General features: G+C 35.4%; 1 protein-coding gene across 1 annotated transcript in view; it reads left to right on the top strand.

The window, feature by feature from the left end:
* The window catches only part of IntS6 (integrator complex subunit 6), a 324867-nt gene that overhangs the window by 103638 nt on the left and 199155 nt on the right, over positions 1–22074 (top strand). The window contains exon 8 of the mRNA XM_090385345.1: positions 2553–2685. Coding sequence (XP_090241471.1) covers positions 2553–2685 — 133 coding nt within the window. The remainder of the gene's footprint in view (positions 1–2552; positions 2686–22074) is intronic.

The following is a 22074-nucleotide window of genomic DNA, read 5'->3' as shown; positions in this document are numbered from 1 at the left end:
ACACATGGTCTTGAGTGGAATGGGCTTTCAATAAAACTGTTAGATATTCATCCAGATACTGTCGAAACGTTTTCTTTTCACAACTTGACATGATTGTGATGGATTGAATAACTACAAAAAATTAAATAATAAAATATACATTATTTATATTTAACTCTCATAGCCCATATCACTCACAAAAGCACTGCGGATCAAAAATAAACAACTTCCACGAGGAAACAATAAATCAATACTAATTGTTGCTTAGAAAGTAGAAACAATAGACTGAAACACATCCTCATATATTGACCAATGAAACAAAAGAATAAGTAAATAAACCACACCACCAAGGTCGCAGCTGTCGGAAAGGTGCAAACGGCAAGTATTTCGGAGACATTACCTCTGAAAGCACTTAGGCATTTAATGCCTGTGCAAAGGTGGTTGAATTAAATCATGCCAACTATCTTTCTTTTATCAAAATTTCTCACTCACTTCTAATATAATATACCTATATGTTAAAAATCAGTTGTCTCAGGGTAAAAGAAAATCCAATGAGAGAAATTAAATATTAAGGAATAAGATGTCAGGTAGGGTTGAACTTGAGGGCCACCAGCCATTGTAATACCCATGATTTTTTGCCCCTCCCAAAACCAATTTTTGTCCCTTTGGGGGCAGTATCACCCCTAGTGAGGATCCCTGATCTGAACATATCTGTCATAAAGTGAACGTTGCATTTTTTCTTTGACGTAGTCTAGATAAATTTAGACTGTCTATACATGTTCTCTAAACTGGTTAATACGCCAGCAGAAGTAGACATTTATGCAGAAGAACAGAGATTAAACAAAATATATCTCAGGTTTTCCACATTCACTTTAAGAAAATTAACAAAAATGGCTTACCTTGTATTTTTCAACCTGCGCAATTTTGAGTGGTGTGTGTGTGTGTGTGTGTGTGTGTGTTAAACAAACCTTTATTATTTCTTTCATAACTATGCATAATAAAAGCAATTTTCAAAGAGTCTGAGAATTTCTTTTATTATGCATAGTAATTAAAGGGGTGGCCGTTAATGCCGAAAGTCCGTTAAATCAAATGTAACCTTGGGGGGGGGGGGGCATTTTTTATTGTTCTTAATGTAAAAAAAAGCTTTAATACAATATACAGTACTGTACAATATAAAATTATGTTGCAATTTAGCCTTTGATTTACGGATATCGGAAACAATTTGTTTTTTTATGCCGTAAATTTCACAAACACTTGTTACTGAGATGCCGTGTTCTAATTTTTTCAATTAGCTCTAATTTCTGTATACACATTTAAGTTCACATGCTTTATTTTAATTCCTCTATCACTTGATGCCATTTTAAATTGTAAGGATTGCAAAATTATTTAATAAATAAAGTCACAATTCAGAAATCACAGAAACACTCTGTATACAACCTGACCTCATGATAGGTTGAGGCAGAAGGAGACCGAAACAAAGCGAGTTGGTAGACCAGCAGTTTAGTGTTCCGAGTCACATTCAGCTTGCAAGTCATCACCTGCTCTTATCTGTAATCTGGGAAAACAGCTATTTGAACATGTTTTCAGAAAGGATAAAAAACAATTTCCTGAATTTGATTATAAAAATAAAAGTAGGTAATTATCAAAACAATAATGGAAAAAGGTAATTATTATTAATTTTTAATTAATAATAACACTGAAGTTTTGTATAACCTAAAAAAAAATAATATGGTCGAGATTAATATGTACATTACTGTACATTATTTGTCCAGTCCGTTAAATCCAAAATCCATTATATTGGGGTCTGTTAAATCGAGGGTTTACTATATATATATCTTGCCTCACTCACCTATTAATAGAAGCCAAGTGATTGCACCTATTAATAGAAGCCAATATTGTTGGCTTCTATTAATAGGTGCAATCTTTAAAAAAAAAAAAAAAAAATGCTCATTAGACTGTATCAGACTCGTGGTTAAAAAGACAATAACCATATGTATCAGCAATATTCAATACACTAAAACCAAAGGATTTCGTCTTACAGAAACAAATAAACAGTTAAAACCCTTTTAAGTTTCATTCAGCCGTTCCAGCATTCTCCACCATCTATACGTTTCTGGGTGAATGTAAACATATGCGTGCCCTAGAGTTTATGTAATGGAAACCATGTGTTGAGACTTATATGTTTAAAGCTAGTTTCAGGTAGTCATTTTATTAACTTTCTAGTGCAGGCATGGTTTACCAAGTTAACATTATCAGACAGCTCTACAATTAAACTAGTAAATGTTAAGAACAAAAGTAAGTTGCAGTTTACTTATATTTCTTTGTTTTTTTCAGCATCATTAACTAACTGACAATAATGTGATTCATTACAATTAATGTATATTGAACATGCATATGCTGCAAAAACAATTCCAAAATGAAACATGTTTTATAAACCAATTTTTAAAAATATTTTGTATTCATACATGTTATACATTTTTAAAAAAATGTAGTTATGTTAAAAAAAGGTATCTGAATAAAGCAATGAATAATTTATGCTAAATCACATGATTGCAGCTATATCTTTTTTATAGGTTTTTGTATGTAACAGTCATAAAAGCACTGAGATTGGTCATCCATTTGGATATTTGAAGGCCAGTACTAGTTTAACATGTGTCAACCTTTTTGTTTTACCATACAACTATCCCATCCTTCTTCCTCTTTTGGGTGAGTATACAAGAGAGGTAAATTGAAGGGAACTCTTTTAAATTTTAGTATCATTATATATTATTTAAAAGTGCATAATTAAAAAAAAATTTTTTAAGTCTGTCCACATTGATCACCAATTGTGAGTGTTAGATAATTTGTTTTTAAATTTTATTTCCTTTCCATGTGACTGTAAATTGGAATGCTTCTTATTATTGCACTTATTGTACATTTTGATATGCAATGAAAAAGGAACATTTACAAATTGACCTGTGTTGGAACCATATTATTATAGAGTAGTCAAATTGCTAAACTCAAATAATGGAAATGACAACATGTTCAAATGGCAGTAAATCAAAATGCACGATGGCCAAAATTTTGGCGGTTTATAACAGTTTTCAACAGTTTGCCAACGCTATAACAGGTTAAAATGCCACTCTATCGTTTTCTTTTTCTATATAATATGTATATTATATAGAAAAAGAATCCATCTTCTGTGACTGGAAATCATGATTAAAATTTGGATGTGTCACCAGCTGAATATTATTGTTGTTATTAGTGGCAGTAGTAGAAAGGGGCTTGCTGTTGTCCTGGGATAATCTATACAAGTTTTTGCATTATGAGACCAAACACTTACATGTCCAAAAAAGTGAACAGCCCATTTTTAGTTGTTGTGCTGTTAAATTAGTGCAATAAAACAATTTTAATGAAGTTATAAACTCCTCTGTCCCAGCCACCCAGAGTATAAATGTTAATTTATTTATTTATATATTTATTAATTATTAATACCAAATCCTTAGTTTCTTTAAAGTTTTATTATTTTTTTAAATGAAAAGTCCTTTATTGCATTTATCATGGTACCATAATTTCTGCTTCCCAGAAAATTGTTTTCCTCTCTTTGGTGAATGCTTTAGTTTTAAGAACAATTAGAAATCATATGATACAAAGGTCAGGTAAATGAGGAAGATGTAAGATAGTTAGTATACAAGTATTACTATTAGCAAGGCCAAATGATGCAAGGAAGCAGACTTTTTCTGCATATATAAAAAATAACATAAAACAGAATATTATACTATTCCCATAAAGAACCATCCAATTCTGCATAGAAGTTATCCAGGCTTGTTGTCTCTACCACATTAGGAGGCAACTTATTTCATTATTCAACAACTCACTGCCTGAAGGTGAACTTTATAAGATCCAGTCTTCTGTTATTCCCTGAGATTTTATATTTGTGCCCACAATTCTCGTCTACAAGGAGAACATACCTTTTTCCTTAGAGAGGTTTTGGAAGGTTTTGGTATTCATAAATTGTCGCACGATGAGCAGAAGCATTATCGTTGAGTAATTTTCAATTTTTCCTTACCCACAGAACAAAGGGGGGGAAACCCCTCTTCCTTCTGATGGTCTTTTTCCTTTTGACTGCATCTTCTGATGGGCTTTTTCCTTCCAATTGCATCACTTAAGCATTTAATGATTTCTGAGTAGATAGTCTTATTAATAGTATGACCTCCTGATGTAAATTCTAATGAATTATTCCTTTTTAGTCAGAAAAATGATTATAGTATAATTTACCTTTATATCACAGGGCTTTGAGATATTCCAAATTTGTGACACACCAAAGTTTTGGTCATGATTCCTAGTCATGCTACATCACAATCTGTCTTTTAAAAAAAAAAAAAAGGTTAGAAATTTGACTTATGTCAAGCAAAACAAAACATTTACAGTATATCATTGTTGTATATCATTATTCTAAATGCAATGTATTTTGAAGTAGCTACCAACAATTTCAACAAATGCTACGTTGTTGTCCCCCTCCCCCACCTACAATGAAATTTGAAATCCAAATTGAGTCCTGGGATTTGTGAATAGCTTGTTTAATTTGAAAAGACTGAAACCAATTATAGACAAATATCATTATAATGAAATTGGATGGAGATATATGAAAATTTGCTATTTTTCATGTGTTTTTCAAGGATTAGTCATCAAAATTGAAAGAAAAACAATAATATACAAGTCTTTGGTTTTTGTAGTGATCCTTATGTATGGAGTAACATTAGATACACAGTGTGATGCACAAAATATAAATAAAATTGGTTTGTTGGTTGGTATGCCTATTGGCTAAATGACATTTCATTTTATTTACTGAAAGTGTTACTACATTCAAATAAATGTTTTACATTGCTGAATGTAGCTGAATTTTATTTGTCATTGGAGTTCATTCTCCCACAGTGTTTGTTATGGTTTTGTTTCCCCTCAGTGATCCCAGTACTGTATTGCTGAGGATCATTGCACATATTCCTGTTTTTCAGAGCGAAGTGACGTGTCAAATTTTTAATGTGTAGCAGTTAACTAAGTAATGTAATATAGATATAAATTATGTTGTTGTATACATCAATCCTAAAACTTTTTCAAGGGTTAGTCATCAAGATTGAAAGAAAAACAATAATACAAGGGTCTTTGGTTTCTGTAGTGATCCTTATGCATGAAGTAACATTTGATACACAGTTTGATGCATAAAATTTTAATAAAATTACATCATCAAGTAAAACTAAACTATTAGTTGAATTTAATTTAAGGTTCATGGTAGGCTGCAGTATTTCCTGCAGAGAACAGCAGTGAGTAAGTCAAAAGCATGTAAAATGCACACATACATGCTTTACATACTTATGTATCCTACCTGTTCCTCATCAGTAAACAAAATGGCAAATAAGTTGCACCTTACAGTTGAGCAGTAAGCTAAAGCTGTGCTCCCCCCACCGAAACAAAGTCTAATTGTTGTGTCATTTTCTAGTAAATTCTGAAGCTAAATTGCGATGCAACATAATTCAGGAAAGTCAACAAGAAAGTAACTCTTGAACTTGGAAAAAGTTTTCAGTGTTTTATTCATGAATGCAATTACAAGATTGAATACAAGATTACAGTGTTTTGCATAAACTTTCTGAAAGTGATAAACAGAGATTTCAATTCCTGCCATGGGGAGTGAAAGAAATGCAGTGATGCAGCATCTGGTTTTCAGATGAAGCATATTTTCATTTAGATGGTGATTTAGATTAAAATGTGAACAAACAATGTATGGTTCTGGACAACAGAACTTCCTTGCCAGCTTCATGTGAAAAGTAGCTACTGAAGGCAAAATTGACTGTGTGAGAAGCTTTGACAAGTCATGATTTAATTAGACCCTTCATCAACAAAATTGCTAGTTTTGGGGACAGCAACAATAATAATAAAAAATTATTATTGTTGTTGTCCCCAAAACTAGTAAAAATAAAAATAAATAAAATACAAATAAACAAAATCTCTGAGAAGAATTACGAAATAAAAGTAAAAAATATGAGGGACTATCAATGTAGATCAGTGCTGGAAGACATATCCTGCACCAGTCAAGGACTCCCACGTGTAGAGGATAATGTAATAGTAAACGAGTCAAGGAAAATAGAGGTAATGGTCAAGTACCGCACATTATCAAAAATAATGCCACAGAACATTTCATTAAGTGCCATCATCTGTAGTAGGAGCAGAGGCAGTAGAATCTGAAGAACAAGAAGCAAAAGTTGTAGATTCGGAAACTGAAGACAACACCACAGACCACCAAATGGACAGTAATCTTTTTTTTTTTTTTTTTTTTTTTGCAATGTAACTTTTAGTGAGCCAGGACTAGGTAGGTACCAGTGCTATAGCAGCAGAATGACCACATTGTATAGAATGCAAAGAGTTTGAAAATTAAGAACAGGAATAGGGCAATGTGCCAAACAGATTTTTTCGCTTTTTTTTTTTTTTTTTTTGGCTGATTTTCTACTAGCTTGCTTTCTTGCATCATATGCCTCAACTAATGCTAATATCAAAATTATTTTTTGCATCCAGTTCCTTTGTAACCACATCATAGTATTCAATCAGATTTGTCAGACAAGACTTTCCCCTTAACAAACTCATGCTGTGTCTGATTTATTACTGCAAGCCTTGTCTAGATGATCCTGTAATGCATCTTTAACCAGTGACTCCATTATTTTCCCAGGAACAGAAGTTAATGTAAAGTTAAACTAACTGGTCTGTAATTACTTATGTCACCCTTAGATCTCCCTTTGTGAATTGGCTATACATTTGCACATCTCCAGTCCGTGGAGACTTCCCCTGAGTCCAAGGATGCTCTTATAATTATGGCTAAGGGTTTGCTTATTACCTTTGCTGCCTCCTCTAATATAATTGAATGGATCCCATCCACCCTGGGGTGCCTTTCTTATGTTTAACTTCAACAATTTCTCCTCCACTTTGCTCTCAATTATTAGAAAATCATTAAGCACTCTGTTACAGTTTGATAAACTTCTGACATTCTCCTCCCTTAATAACTTCTCATGTGTGAATGTAGATGAAAAATACTCTAGTTTGGCAGCTTTTGGCAGAACAAGTACAGAGAAGAACAACAAGATTGGTGAAATGCACAAAGGGGTTCTCTTAGCAAGGGAGGCTAAAATTGTGCAAGTTGCAGCATCTGGAGACTAGACACTTGCGAAGTGATCTGATTGAGATGTATAAGGTCTTGAATGGTTTGAGCAGGCTCAATGCTGATAGAATACTCACGCTTGCTCAGACTAAGAACCTGGGGAGGGGGGCATAGATTCAAATTGAGAAAAGACAGTTGTTGAATAGATTTGCAAAGTTTGTCTTTAGCCAGTGGGGTAGTTGATTGCTGGAACAGATTTCCATCTGCTGTTGTGGAAGTTGATAGCTTAAATAAATTTAAGACCGAACTAGACAAACATTTGGAGTGACTGGATGGGTGAAATAGGAAGGGGTTTTTTTTTTTTTTTTTTTTTGGCTGTTGCTCTACAAGCTTGCTTTCTTGCATCATATGTCTCAACTAATGCTAATATAAAAATTATTTTTTGCATCCACTTTCTTTGTGACCACATCGTAGTATCCAATCAAATTGGTCAGACAAGACTTTCCCTTAACAAACCCATGCTGTGTCTGAATTATTACCGCAGTCTTGGCTAGATGATCCTGCAATGCATCTTTAACAAGTGACTCCATTATTTTCCTCAGAACAGAAGTTAAACCAACTGGTCTGTAATTTGGCGATACATTTACACATCTCCAGTCCGTGGGGGACTTCCCCTGAGTCCAAGAATGCTCTCATAATTATGGCTAAGGGTTTGCTTACTACCTTTGCGACCTCCTGTAATATAACTTGATAGATCCCATCCACCCTGGGTGCCTTTCTTATGCTTAACTTCAACAATTTCTCATCCACTTTGCTCTCAGATATTAGAAAATCATTAAGCACCGTGTTACAGTTTAATAAACTCGCATTTTCCTCCCTTAATAACTCCTTGTGTGAATGTAGATGCAAAATACTCATTCAGATTATCAGCTATCTGAGCAGGATCAAAAACACTTGAATCATCGATATCAAGTGGACCAATCTGATCCCCTTCTAGAGTTTATATAACTTAAGAAGTTCTTGCTGCTTTTCTGAGCATCCTTTGCCAAAGATTTCTCGTAATCTGTCTTTGCTTGCTTAACCTCCTTTGTGACTTGATTTCAGATTACCGTATATCTACCATAGGCATCTGTGTCTCCTGATAATTTATATGCATCTCATGCATTTTTCTTCTCTACCATGAGTCTCATTAGTTCATCTGACATCCAATTTGGCTTAAACCTTGAACAGTATTTCTTAACTGGTATTAAAAGCCTAGTAGCTTCCACGAGTAATTCCTTGAATGCTTCCCATTTAGAATTTGCTGCTGATACCATCATCAGTTGGTTCAATTGATGTACAGGTTGTACAAATTTAAAAACTGTCTGAGACCACTATAGTCACCTCTACAAAAGCAAAAACCTTTCCCTTTACCCCTGATGGTAGTTACGTCTTTAAGTAAATCCCACATTAGTACATTGTGATCGCTGTCACCTAGTAGTTCCTTTATCTGCAAATTCTTAATGCATGAATAATCACTGCTGATCAAGAGTATTACTCTCTCTGGTTGCCTCTCTAACATGTTTTTGTAGAAAACACTCATCCAGTAAATCCACAAAAGTTTTCTGGTGTGCCAGTAACCAACCCACAAATTCCAGTCAATATCTGGGAAGTTGAAATCCCCCATTATTAGACAATCTGATTTACTGGCCCACTCTGTTTCTCTGTACAGTTGTTCATTGAACTCATCAGAGTCATTAGGCCTATAACACACTCCTACTCTCATTTTTGCTTTCCCAGTGCTTATTTCACACCAAACAGACTCAACACTGCATTGTCCACCAGCATTAATTGGATGCACTTCCTTAGATTTTATGTGTATCTTAACTAACAGCATAACCCCTCCTCCCTTCCATCCTTTCTGTGCACATTTTACTCCCCAAATTCCAATTCTGCATGGCTTATATCTGTGTGACTCCACATCTCTGATATCACAATAACATCTGCCTTTGACATCCTGACCAGTACTTCAAGTTCATCAAATTTATTTACTATACTCCTAGAATTGGTGTACATGCAAGTATATATGTACCTATTCTTAATTTTAGTTACCCTAACGTGGGCCATGTATTTATTTGTTCTGTGATGAACCCCACCATTCCCTGAAAACCCCAGCACCACACCCTCATAGAAGCAGTGTAAGAATCACTTTCACCTGTAGTTGCAGCTACTGCTAATCTTTTTGTCTGTGAATCCCCCAAGCTAGCAGTTTTCCGACCCACGTAACCCTGCCTCCATAGCATCAGCAAATATTCTTGCACTCCTTCTATTTAAGTGTATCCCATCCCTATAGAAGCAGTCTCTCATGTGAACAAGCACAGACCGCACTGAGAAAAATTCTACCTCATGAGCCTTGCACAACCTCTCCAGTGCCGAATTAATTGACAAGGCTCTCATCATGTACTCCCTCCTATTGTGTCTGAGCAGAATTGCACACACTTTGAAATTTAACCCTAACTCACAACTTTTTTTCAACATTGATCTGTACTTGTTAAGTAAGTCTGCAGATCTCCTACTCTTAATGTCATTAGTGCCAACGTTTACAACAATATCACCTTTGTGCTCTTAAAAGATGGTATCTGCTCTAAAACATCATCAACTTTTGCTCGTGGCAGACATACTCTGGTCCTATTCCATCTATCCTTTTTACACAGTATATTACTCATCTCCCTGACAGTAGGGTCACTGACAATAACTAACTCCTGTGCGACCAGCACATTCTGCTTTGTTGATTGCCACTGTGTTGGCTGATGCACAAGAGTGAGCTCTGGCATTGAGTTGGGCAGCTGAGAGCTTGATAGGTCCCCCATTTTGAATATCTTCAATGGCATCTACCGGACTTCAAATTCTCATAGTTCCCATCAGAATGCTAAGTTGGCGCTTAATTTCTTGACACTCTCTGCACCTGGCACACACACAAAGACACCCTCCTTGGCTAGATCATGTTGTATAGCCTTATGTACGAGGAATGGTACGAAAGTAATGCCTCCTATTTTTTTCCTCAGAAAATGTAATTCCTATAACTATGCCTTTTACATAAATGAATCCTTAATCACTGATAAATACACTGTTATTTTTCCACAAAGACACCTTCATTTTCTATGCATATCCGCCATCTCTGAGTATGACGCTGTACTCCAATCCAATCATCTGGTTATCATCCACAAAATGGGTTCCACAGAGCATCCTTCAGCAAACCGAAGAGGCAATATTCGGAAGGTGCAAGATTCAGGCTTTGAGAGGGGTGAGGAAGAACAGTGCACCCCAGTTTTGCAGTGGCCTCCATCGTGTGTTCAGACTGGTGTTGTGTGTTGTCATGGAGAAGAACCACCTCATTAAGGTTTTTGTCTGGTTGAACTCTATGGATGCAAGCTTTCAACTTTTTCAATGTTTCCACATATTGATCTAAGTAGATTGTGGTGCCAAGCTCCATGAAGTTCATTAGCAAGACCCCTCTTTGTCCCAAAACACTGTTGCCATGACTTTACTGACAGAAGGCTGTCTTTTGAACTGCTTCTTGCATGGTGAATTTTTATGGTGCCACTCCTTTGACTGTCTCTTCATTTGAGGGTCATAATGGTGGGCCTTGGTTTCGTAACCTGTGACTATGCGTGAAAGGAAAAACCTCTCCTTCACTGTTTTATCACGGAGAAGTTCCGTACAGATGACTTTCTGGGCTTATTTATACTGATGCGTCAGCATTTTCAGGACCTACTGGTTGCAAACCTCATTGTAGTCTAGTTCCTTTATGATGGTTATCACAGTAGGTTCCCTCATACCTACTGCATTACACAATTCGTGCATTGTGATGTGGCCATCCTCTTTAATCAGCGTGTCGATCTGGCTCTTGTTGTCTATTGTCACTTACATTACTGGCCGGCCCCTTTGGGGCTTGTCAACAATGTCACTTTCCCCACTCTTATTAAGTGTCTTACCCAACAGTACTCACATTTACAGTATTGTCACCATAAAAATTCTTCAGATGCATATAGATTTCGATAGGTGTCACTTCTTCCTTGGTAAGAAATTCAATCACCACTCTTTGCTTGATACATATATCTGTAACATCCACCATTTTGAACTATCCGTGTGCTGCAGCCTCACAAGACTGATCATAGCAAATCAGTATGATGAAACTAGAGCCTCTAGTGATTACTCAGTGACATGTGAAATGATCTACACACCACATTTGAAAGCAAAAAATTAGAAGACATTTCTTTCGTACTGTTTCCTGTAGTCTAGGGGAGACACTTCGCATCTACTGGAAAATATTTTTGTTTTTCAATTCCAACAGAACTGCATATGCTTCAGAATGACTTTCTTCTGCTGCTCATGGCACCTCGCTTCTCGCAGACACCCAGTAAGTTATGCAAGGTGGTGCTATACCACAAACAATTAATATTTTAATTTTTTTACGTGCTGTTTTTGGACTTCTCATATTATCAAACTCTGATCCTGATCATCACAACTGTGGATAATTTTTTGGCCACCTCTGTTAGTCCAGATTTGAACCCATGTGATTTTTTTCTTGTGAGCTTCTAGAAAAAGTTGTTTCACAGGAAATCTATATTTATGGATTTTTGTTTTTCAATTCCAACAGTACTGCATATGCTTCAGAATGCAGTACTGTTGGAATTGAACATTGAAAAAATCACATGAACCCATGTAATTTTTTCATGTGGGCTTCTAGAAAAAGTTGTTTCACAGGAAACCTATATTCATGGATTTGGGAACTATGACTGTTGAGTTGTGTCATGAAATTTATAAAGATGTTTTGCTGCATCATTTCAAACATTGCTGTTTGCCTTTAGGAATTTGTTCGCTAAAATGTAGGAAATATTTAACATGTGGTAAAAAAAAAAAAAAGAATATTTTCCAAGAATCGAGCAAGAAAATTCATAACATTTATAACAGTTAATGAATAAATGAGTTTCTTAGACAGGGCCGCTGCGACCCTATGTGCCGCCAGTAAGCAAAATCAAATTTGCCGCTCCAAAATATTAGGATTAAATAATCAAATAAGGTGTAAATAACTATTATTAATTTATTGAAAAGAAAAGAATTACAACATATCTCACATATAATATAATGAAACAACAAACAAAAATAACAAAATCATTTTGAAAATAAACTTTAAATTCTAAATCACAGTAATCATACAATAATAAAATAAAAGGAAAATTATACAAATTTATGCTTATTTGTTCCAAAAGATAATTTTCTATTGAAATTATAGCCAAATTAGAGAGTCATTGTTGAGACATTGTCGATCATAAATGATTTTTGATTAATTTTAATTTTGAAAAACTCCGTTCTCCGGCAACTGAAACTGGTAAAGTTAGAAAAATTCTTAATGCAACTGCTACATTCGGAAAAATATCTATAAAATCGTTTTTAAAAAAATATTGTAACACTTCAAATGGAGTATATAAATTTATATTCAATATAAATTTGAAGTACTCTTAAGTTCTTCAGATAATGCTAAACCATCAATATCTGACTCATTACGATCAGTGTCACTTAACTTAATATGTAAATCTTTGCAATGATTTAATAAATTTTCATCTGACCATTTTTTTAATTCGGAAATATTATAAAACATTTTAAATATTTCTACATGTTCTTTCATATTTGTAAACCTTTCAGTTAACAAGAAAATTGTTGTGTCCATAATTTGAAAGAAAAAATTAGTTTTGAAATTTTGTTTCTGATCCTGAATAGCTTCATCTCTACTTTTCATAATCGAAATGGCATTTTTTCAATCTTTTCCTTACAGTGCTTACATCTAGAAACGAAATTTCAATGTCAATGATAGCAGCCATATTATTAGCCGAATCAAGGGGAAGAGTTCCTTCCTGATTGTATCCTCCCAACAATGAAGTTTGGTGGAGGCAGTGTCATGGTATGGGGCTCCTTTCATGGTTTGGCTTGGGACCGTTAGTTGTTATCGACAAAACCATGAATGCTGTGCAATACCAGGACACCCTGGACAATTATGCACCTCCAATATTATGGCAATACTTCGGGGAAAGGCCCATACCTGTATCAGCAAGACAATGCGCTATGCCATACTACTGGGTTCGTAACAGAGTGGTTTGAGGATGTGAGTGTGGAAAAGTTGGATTGGCCAGCCCAGAGTCCTGATCTGAACTGTATTGAGAATCTTTGGGATGTATTGGATCATTGGGTACTTGCAGGTAGAGATTGCCCAAAGACCAAGGCTGAACTGGTGGCTGCATTAAAGGCCAAGTGGAGGAACATATCACCTGACATTTTTAAAAAGCTGGTTGCCACCAAGATTAAAGGCCTTCATAAAAGCAAAAGGTTTCAGCACAAAATATTAAATGACACAATAAAAGCTTTTGTTTTTTTGTCTAAAGGCAGGTGTCTGGATATTAATGGTAGGGTAGTGTATATCAGAATCCTTTTTTTTTTTTTTTTTTTTTTTTTTTTGAGAATTTTACTTATCAGATTAATTTTATTTAAAATATCATGCCAAATTATAATTGAACAAAGAACCTTATGAGATGTTATTTTTAAGGTTATTGATTCCTTGTATCCATATTTTTATTTTCATCATAAGTGATCTTAGCAAAATACTATAAATGACTAGTTTCGCTAGTCATTTCTAGTATTTGGCATCCGTTTGCAGAAGGATAGATGTAAGACTGTTAAATGGCATATTTTCAGTGAGGATGTTTGATGAAGTGTACTTCATCAAACATGCGAGGACTGATCAGGTGAGGTTTTTTTTTTGTTGTTGTTGTTGTTGTTTTCTAGTTGTTTCTTGACGATCTGATGTTTTTCGCAGTAATTGTATATGTATCAGTTGTTAGTATCAGGTTCTCTTTATAGTAGCAAGGATGTGGGGGCAGGAGGCCCCAGAAATAAAAAAAAAAAAAAAAAAAAAAGAAACATTTCTGTTGACGTGCATGAGCAGTTCTCATTGTTAATGCATGTGAAATTGTCTCAATGTATGGAGGAGAAGAATGAGTAGTAGTGATTTTATGTGGTGGTAATTTTTGTTAGTTTAAAAAGAATCAGCTATGACATATTGTGGTGTCACGTGACATCCCCCAGTAACATGCTGGCGAGGAAGAGAGGGGAATAGCAGTGAGTGGGAGTTGCCTTCACGTCCTATCTCTGCTTTCTTCCACTCTTTCTTGTCGAAGTACGGGGTTGTAGCCATGTTCTGGAGCCATATCTATATTTGCATATTATCCATATTTGTAGCCATATTTATATTTCACAACCTTGTGAAATATAAATATGAAACACACAGTGCCGGACTGAGGTATTTCGGCACCCTGGGCAGAAAGATTTTTTAGCACCTTTTTCTAAGGAGATATATATATATATATATTTTTTATTATTTATTTATTTTATTTTTTTGCCTCATCGTTCTTCTGTTTTTGGTGCCTCAGGCAAGAGCCCTGCTAGCCTTTACCTTAATCTGGCACCGAACACAGCTCCAAATAATAAGAAAATTAAAGTAAATCTGCAATTTCATGTACTGAATTTATTTCAAAAGAAATTCAGTACAGGACTAGTGCAACTTCTGGGTATGTGGAACAGGTGGTTGGATAGGTTTTACCACTAAGTTACAGATTGGTAATCCCTTTAACTCTTAATTTGTGCTTAGTAGCAGCACTAATTGCTCGACTGTCTGAAGGCCAGAGGTGCGAACTGTAATGCATTCCCAGCTAAGTCTCTCATAATCTGTTCGTTATATGGAAATTTTCTTTTCTACAGAAACTATTTTAAATGTAATTACCAAGGGAAATTTTAAAAAATATTGCTAAATAGAAAATTTCATTTTAAAGAAGTTCGTTAAATGGAGGTCCAACTTGTATATGTCAAAAAAATTTTGCCGCTGTCCTGAACTGCCACCCGTAAGCGACACTTACCTCGCCTATCTACTTGCAGTGGCCCTGTTCTTAGGAAACATTCAAACATGTCAAGCTTTGAATGTTTGGATTGATAGTTGATTGTTTTCTATCCCAGCATGTTAGAGAGACAACAAGAGAAAGCACTATTCTTGATTTGATTAGCAGCAGTGACTCTTCATACTTCATCTGTAGGTAAAGGAACCACTAGGCAGCAGTGATTATAATATACTGATGTGGAATCTAGTTTAAGGTATACCTACTGTCAAGATAAAGGGAAGGGATTTTTCATTCACGAAGGTGACTACAATGGTCTTAGACAACTTTTTAATGTGGCCAACCACTGGTGTTGATACCAGCTGCATATTCTAAATGGTAAGCATTCAGGTTAGTAATCATAGAGCCTACTAAGCTTTTTTATACTAACTAAGAGATATTGTTTGAGGTTTATGCCTAAATGGATGTTGGATAAATGAACTTATGAGACTAGTAACAAAGGGAAAAATGCATGGTTAATTATAAATTAGCAGGGGACACAAAAACCTACAGTAAGTCTAGTCTGCAGTTAAGCCATCACTGTGGGGGGGGGATTAGGCAAGCTAAGGTAGATTATGAGAAGTCTCTGGCTAAGAATGCAAAGAAAAGTATCAAAGAATTCTTTAGGTGGAAAGGGATTAATTGCATCAGCCCACCATATGAATGGAACTACTATTGATGATCCTGTTTGGATTTCTGACAAACAATAATTACTTTGCATCTGTTTTGCATTTGAAAAAGCTTTAAGGAATAAAAATATCAGAAGTATTTGTATCCTTAAATGGAAGAGAAATTGTTGAAAATAAAAGCAAACAAGGCACCTGAGGCTGATGGAATCTTTGTAATTACAGTAGAGAGTCGATAATCGCACTAATTGTAGTTTGATTATCGACTGGTGGTAGTTAGAACTTCTGATTTGTTCGGATTTTTGAACTTATCAAAAATACGTTTTAGAGACCTTAAAAAAAAAGTTTAGTAAGTTTAGAAATAAAAATGCTGGCTTTAAAATCTGAGGGACCACCTAATTTTTTTTGAAATCCAGCACCTTTTCACGTAGGTCCAGATATGGGTTCTCCTAAACTTTGTCTCTGCGTGAACCACAAATAAATGGCATGTTCAAGGAATGGGTCATTAGCTGTTCTCATATTTATTTATTTTTTTTTTTTTGCATCATCTACCATCTGAATCAAGCCTTGATGCGAACTTTATTTTTTCCTTGTTTTTAATGTCTGTTATGGTTGACTTTCTAACTATGTAAAATTTTGCTAACAAAGACCTGCTTTCTCCCTTTGAAAGTGTTTAAAATCTCAATCTTTGATTCAATTGTTAAAAATTTCTGCTTCCTTTTAAAAGACGAGAAACTACAGTACAGTAAAATAAAACTGTTCAGAATCTTTTTACTCTGTATCTCATTTGCGTGCATATCGTGTTAGTTTCAATTTCTGCGTGCTGTGTTCTTTGTTATTGATTGATACATCACTTTTTACTGTTTTAGCTTTTACAACTCCAAAAAAAAAAGTCAGTGAACACAAATATCAGATTATAAATGTGCTGAATAATACACCGATGAGCCAAAACATTATGACCATCTACCTAATATGATGTTGGTCCTCCACATGCAGCCAAAGCAGCTCGTACCCAGTGAGGCATGGACGCTACAAGATTTCTAAATGTGTCTTGTGGCTGTTACCAACATGTAACAGCAGATCCTTTAACTTCTGTAAGGTCCGTCGTTGAGGCCCACAGATTGGAGTTACTGTTCCAATATAAACCACAGATGCTCGATGGGATTGATGTCTGGGAATTTGGAGGCCAGGGCAATACCTGGAAGTCTTTCTCATATTCTGCGAACCAGTCTCAAACAATCCGGGCAGTGTGACATGGTGCATTATCCTGCTGAAAGACAGCACCGCCAGAGGGGAAGACCGTTGCCATGAAAGGGTGTACCTGGTCAGGTACACTGCATGACACTACTGCCACCGGCTTGTTTTCTTCCCACAATGCATCCAGGCGCCATCACTTCCCAGGTAAACGATGCACACGTACTCGGCTGTCCACATGTGCAACAGGAAACGTGATTTTTCGGACCAGACTACCTTCTTTCAATCACTCAAAGTCCAGTTTCAATGCTTGTGTGCCCCTTTGTAGGTGCTGTCGGCAGTGGACCGTGTTTAGCATGGCCACTCAGAGTGGCCTATGGCTACGTAGCCCCATTTTTAGCAGGGTTCGATGTGCTGTGTGTTGTGACACATTACTCCCATCACCAGCATTCCAATTACCGGCGAGTTGTGTCACAGTCGCCCTTCTGTTGCCACGTACCATCGGGGAGAGCCTTCACTCACCTCAAGCATTGGTGAGCCATGGTCATCCAACACCTCGCCGGTGGTTCGTGGGTTCCCCCTCCTTGGACCACTTTTGGTAGGTACTAACCACGACTGACTGTGAGCACCCCACCAGCCGTGCCGTTTCGGATATGCTCTGACCCAGTTGTCTGGCCATTACAATTTGGCCATTACAATTTGGCCTAAACTCGCTTAAGTGCCTTTCCCATCTGAAGAACAAGAGTAACACTGATTAACGGGACTCAGTATCATGTGTTTTTTATACCATGTTCCGGTCTGCACACGCACCGTAGTTCACCTGCAGTTGCTTCAATTTGCATAACGACTCGCTCACTGGTCATAATGTTTTGGCTCATCGGTATAGATTACAAAGTGTGATGTTTAGTTAGTATTGTATGTATATTAATTAAGCTATGTACATAAGCATAAATTTATTTTTCTTTTGCTAACCTGTCGATAATATTTTTCCAACTCTATCCCTTGCTTTATGAAATAGTTCTTGTGTCAAAAGACCCCCTGTCCACTCTGATGTTATCAACCATTTTTTTTCCCTTTGTCATCCTTTTTCTCTTTTGTCCTTAATATTCCCTTGCAGGATTAGTCCCTGCAGGTTATATTGAGGGCCTCTTATAATATGCCTGAGGTAGGCAGTCTTCCTTGCAATTGTAGTTAGTAGTGTTCTTGTGGTCCTTGCCCTCTTAAGGACCCACTCATTGGTGACCTGATCTGTCCATGGAATTCTGAGCATTCTTCTGAGCATCTACATCTTGAAGGCTTCCAGTTTCCTGATTTCCACTTTCTGCACAACTCAGGTCTCGCATCTATATAGGAGAGTGCTCTGTGTGTGTGTAGCATTCGGCCATTCGATATCTTTTCTGAAAATCCAGTTTAGTGTTGCAGAGGAAGTTCTTAAGATTCTTAAATACCTCTTGGGCCATACAAATTCTGCTTCTAATTTCTGTGCGCTGGTCATTATTATTTGTGAAGATCTTCCCTGGATATTTAAAGCTATTCACTTGTTTGAAGGGGGAGTTGCCGCAGTATATTTTGATTGTAGGCGAGGTATTTTTGCTAAAGACCATAGATTTGGTCTTTTTGGCATTAATTGTTAAGCCTGTCTGTTTGCTGGCTGTTACAACTTTGTTGAGGAGTATTTGTAACTTTTCCTCTGATATTGGCGCCTCCGTAGCCAGGTGGGAAGGAGCAGCAGTACGTAGCACACGCTTCTTGATTAGACCGGGGTTCGAGCCCGTCACCACCAAATACGGAGGATGCGGAAAGGTCAGGAAATGACCACCACATATCCTGGAGCAATATGGCCTTAGTTGCTAATGCTCCTAAAAAAAACGAAACCTCTGATGTTGCAATGAGGGCAGTATCATCTGCGTAACTGATAACTGAACGATTAACAGTAATTCCTTCTTTAGGCTCAAGATTGTATTATATCTATAATGGTTTTGGCATAGAGATTGTACAGCATAGAAGACAACACACAACCTTGCCTCACTCCTTTCTGAGTTTCTACCTAGTCTGTATTTTCTCCCTCTACTGTGATCGCCGCTTCTTGCTCAAGATATAATAGCCGTAGTATCCTTAATTCCTTGGGATCAATGTTTAGTTTCAAGAGCTGGAATAGGATATCATGTCTCAAACAGTCGAATGCTTTGTTAAAGTCAATGAAGCAGACGGATTTTTCTGGTGTTCAATTGCTCTTTCTGCCAGTATGTTCAGAGCAAATATTTGCTTCTCTTGTGCCAACCTCCCCCAACCCCCTTTTTAAAACCCATCTGGTCTTTTCCAATTTGCTCTTGTATCTTTTCTTCAATTCTGCTAGAGTCATCGTATGGCTTATGAAGCTTTGGGCAGAAACACACTACTATCACCTCACAGGAGCTCATTTGTAAACATGTCAAACGTCAAATGTGTGGGAGCTATATTAACCATTTAGTTTATTGCTTGGAGACACACTTTGTCCTTGGTATTCACAAGATAATATGTTGGCCTACAAGGACAAATCACGTTTTCAGGAATTCACATTTTTCTGTCAGAACAGAAATTTCGTAAAGCCTGAATCATAGCTTGACAAGAGGAAAATAGAGGAAATGCTAATAGAAAATTAAATTAAAAGTAAGTAATGCTGTTTTGAGTCACAAGTAAGAATATTCGAAAATCAACAACAACATCAAGAATGTTGCTCCTATGCCTATTCTGAACGCCCCCCCCCCCCCCACTTTGAACAGCTACTCGGCATACTCACCGCAAATGTACAGTCACATAGACGCTCAAAAATAGACCAACAGTATTACAAATAACAAATTTAAAGGATGAACAAGTTGATCATTTCAATTTATACAACTCATAATTTCTTACAAGTTCAATTTTTAGCATTGAGAAGTAGATTTTTGTTGTTATTAAATTTAATTAAAAAATTTTGTTTTATATTTTGATATAATAAATCCTTATTTAAAATTAAAACTTACAGTATTTTAACTTTCTTTAAACATACAACTGATTTTTCCTTAGCAGCTGATTGAATTTCGAAATTACATGTTTTGCCCTTGTATATCAGCCTTAATTAGATTATATAGGAGATTAAATTCTTCTTTATTCATCCATAAGTACATCTTAAAATGATTTTCATCTTCTTCTAAGTCCTGCAGTAAATGATGCAATTCACCTTTTTCTGTTCTCTTCCAGTTTATGTCGTGTATCCATTGCTTACTCCCTTTTGTTTTCTCGGCTATAAGAAAAGCACATGCATTTTCTAAATCTTAAAAATCTGAAGAAGAGAATAAACTGTGGCAATTCATTTCACTTCAGCTTTCCCCAAAGAAAACAACACATATGTAACATTACACAGTGTTCTCCCCAGAAAATTTTGGCAGCTGGGCGGCATTATGAACTAGCCGGGTGGGAAGTGTAAATACTTTGCAATATTATAAAATTTTCTGTTATTTATAAATGTGACTTAAGCAATCCAGACCAAAAATTAATTGCATAATTTAACATTATATATGCTACTGTTGCATTGATCTCGATTGCATAGTATGTTCGAATTAATATTGATCAAGATCAGTGAGCAATACCATATGGTATTGCGAGAATCGCTTAAATTTTAGGCAGGTGGTCAGTTAAATTCACCAGGCATGCGCCGATTTGATAGGTCCTGGGGAGAACACTGGTTACAGTAATGAGTCTCCTACAGCCGACTTCACAATTTACACTAAACAGTGACATGACATGAAGACCCGTCAGGTGATAATAGTGTGTTTCCGCCTTTATTGTGCAGTGGTCTGCACATTTTGCTGCTCCTGTCTTAATAATTTCCAAATGCTGATTTCTTTCTGTTTTACATGTTAAAGAGTTGTTCTTAGACTGTTTATCATTGTTACTATTTTGTGAGTGATTCAGTATTAATTCGCAATATAGTACAGGAATGAGCAACCCTTTAGGGTGGCAAACCACATGAAATTACTTTAAAATAAATACAGGCCATTCAATTTTTTTGAGACTTTTATATATACCTAAATTTTTAAGATCCCTCCAAATTTACTGTATGGTGCTTAATAAAAAGAATAAATAAATAAAAATCTCATATTATAGTTACAGCTCATCCTGCTACAATCCAGCATCTTATATCACACATATCAAGTTATGTGCATATTCATTTGATACTTGTCTACAATTACGTGAATGAAACTGATACTCCACCATATTACATTCTCACTAGCATCATTTCAGTTTATGATTGACTGTGAGTTCATATTGCATATTTTGATCTATTATATATTTTGTTGTAAATATTGATATATATAGTTCCTGTATGTATTTAGGATATCTTTACTACCTGTACTGTAAACCGTGAGTGCAAGAAAAAAAAAAAAAAGGTGTTTCAAAAAGGGGAGAAACATTAAATATTGAAATAAAAATGAAAGTTTTAAAGTTTTGGCAAAAATGGTTTCCAACATGAATCTGGACATCAAAAATCTGCATGTTCAAAAGAAAATTGGATGATCTAATGAGTGATTACAAATTAATTTTAAAAGAGTATAACAAAGCAAGCTAGGCAACTGATCTTACATTTATTCTTTAAAAAAAATTTCCCAATACAAGCTCTCCCCCTTTCCTTCAAATGAAAAAATATTATTCATGTATGCTTTATTTTGATAACTTTTTGTATAGTAATCTTTTGAGGTTTAGTTTGTTATATACCAATCATAGCATAATATGTATTGATAAAAATAAGTTTGAAAATAGGGTAAATAACCTGTCCCTGACTGTTATATGAAATTGTGCATGTATTTCAACATTTTTCATTTTCAGCATGTTTTTTTTTTGGAACATGTGTTATGCATTCTATGGTGGGGATGAGCTGTACTTTATCTGTGTTATGTAATAATTTTTGTCTTGAATTTTTTTTTATTTTAAATAAAAATGGATTATTGCAGTGTGTGTTAAATATTAATCTTATTATTAAAATAAAATAAATACAAAGTTTTACTTATTACATTTATTATATTATTTATACAAACAATATTTATTATAAATCATAAGTTTTAATATAATAATTTAATTTATTTTGCATTCTAATGCAATCTTTGCAACTGTGTCCCTGTTGTATCTATATAGAAATTCTTTTTTAATTAATGTATGTTAAATAAGATCAGTA

This window comes from Mastigoproctus giganteus, chromosome 1, assembly GCF_048544385.1.
Source record: "Mastigoproctus giganteus isolate SK-2022 chromosome 1, ASM4854438v1, whole genome shotgun sequence".
Lineage (NCBI taxonomy): Eukaryota > Metazoa > Arthropoda > Arachnida > Uropygi > Thelyphonidae > Mastigoproctus > Mastigoproctus giganteus.
Note: the sequence above shows the minus strand (reverse complement) of the source record. Positions and strands in the feature narration are given on the sequence as shown.